This window comes from Elephantulus edwardii, unplaced genomic scaffold (genome assembly GCF_000299155.1).
Source record: "Elephantulus edwardii isolate Elephantulus edwardi_28Jun2011 unplaced genomic scaffold, EleEdw1.0 scaffold00095, whole genome shotgun sequence".
In the NCBI taxonomy this organism is placed as follows: domain Eukaryota; kingdom Metazoa; phylum Chordata; class Mammalia; order Macroscelidea; family Macroscelididae; genus Elephantulus; species Elephantulus edwardii.
Genome location: NW_006399845.1, coordinates 9,590,110 through 9,590,951, shown reverse-complemented (window position 1 = coordinate 9,590,951; position 842 = coordinate 9,590,110). Strand labels below are relative to the sequence as shown.

General features: G+C 47.9%; 1 protein-coding gene across 1 annotated transcript in view; it reads left to right on the top strand.

The window, feature by feature from the left end:
* The window catches only part of PCDHB5 (protocadherin beta 5), a 2,349-nt gene extending 1,797 nt beyond the window's left edge, over positions 1-552 (top strand). The window contains exon 2 of the mRNA XM_006891219.1: positions 2-552. Within this exon, the coding sequence (XP_006891281.1) occupies positions 2-552 (551 nt within the window). The remainder of the gene's footprint in view (position 1) is intronic.
* The last annotated feature ends 290 nt before the right edge of the window (positions 553-842 follow it).

Genomic DNA, 842 nt, shown 5'->3' with positions numbered 1-842 from the left:
CTGTTCAGCGTGTGGGCGCACAATGGCGAGGTGCGCACGGCCAGAGTGCTGAGTGAGCGCGAGGCGCCCAAGCACAGGCTCCTGGTGCTGGTCAAGGACAATGGGGAGCCGCCCCTGTCTGTCACCGTCACGCTGCACGTGCTCCTGGTGGATGGCTTCTCTCAGCCCTACCTGCCTCTGCCTGAGGTGGCCCCTGAGGAGCCCCACGCTGACTCCCTCACGGTCTACTTGGTCATCGCTCTGGCCTCGGTCTCCTCGCTCTTCCTCTTCTCTGTGCTCCTGTTTGTTGTCATGCGGTTGTGCAACAGGAACAGGGCTGCGTCTGTGAATCGCTATTCGTTGCCGGAGGGCTACTTTCCAGACCACTTGGTGGACGTCAGCAACACCGGAACCCTGTCCCATAGCTACAAGTATGAGATATGTCTGACAGGAGTCTCTGGGGCAAATGACTTCAAATTTCTGAAGCCTATTATCCCCAATCTCCCACCCCAGGGCACTAGCGAAGAAATTGATAAAAACACCACACTCCATAATAGCTTTGGATTCAACTAGGAATTGGATCATGATGCAAAATGTTGTGCTGTTTTTCTTGAAGAAGTTGAGAGTATCATGGAGAAAAATCCCTTTAGCTATGACTTTGAATTTTCTTTTGTAATTTATTTATCCACTGAACATTATCTTGTTCAATTTTAGAAAACCCAATCCTACTTTCCTGCATTAACCTACGTGGTGCCCATTCCAACTCTATGCATGCAATCAATTTTCTTGAAATATTTGTTCTCCTGTTGGTATTTGTCATGATGAATTGTCTTAATAAAATAAAATATTAATTTCATTGTCTC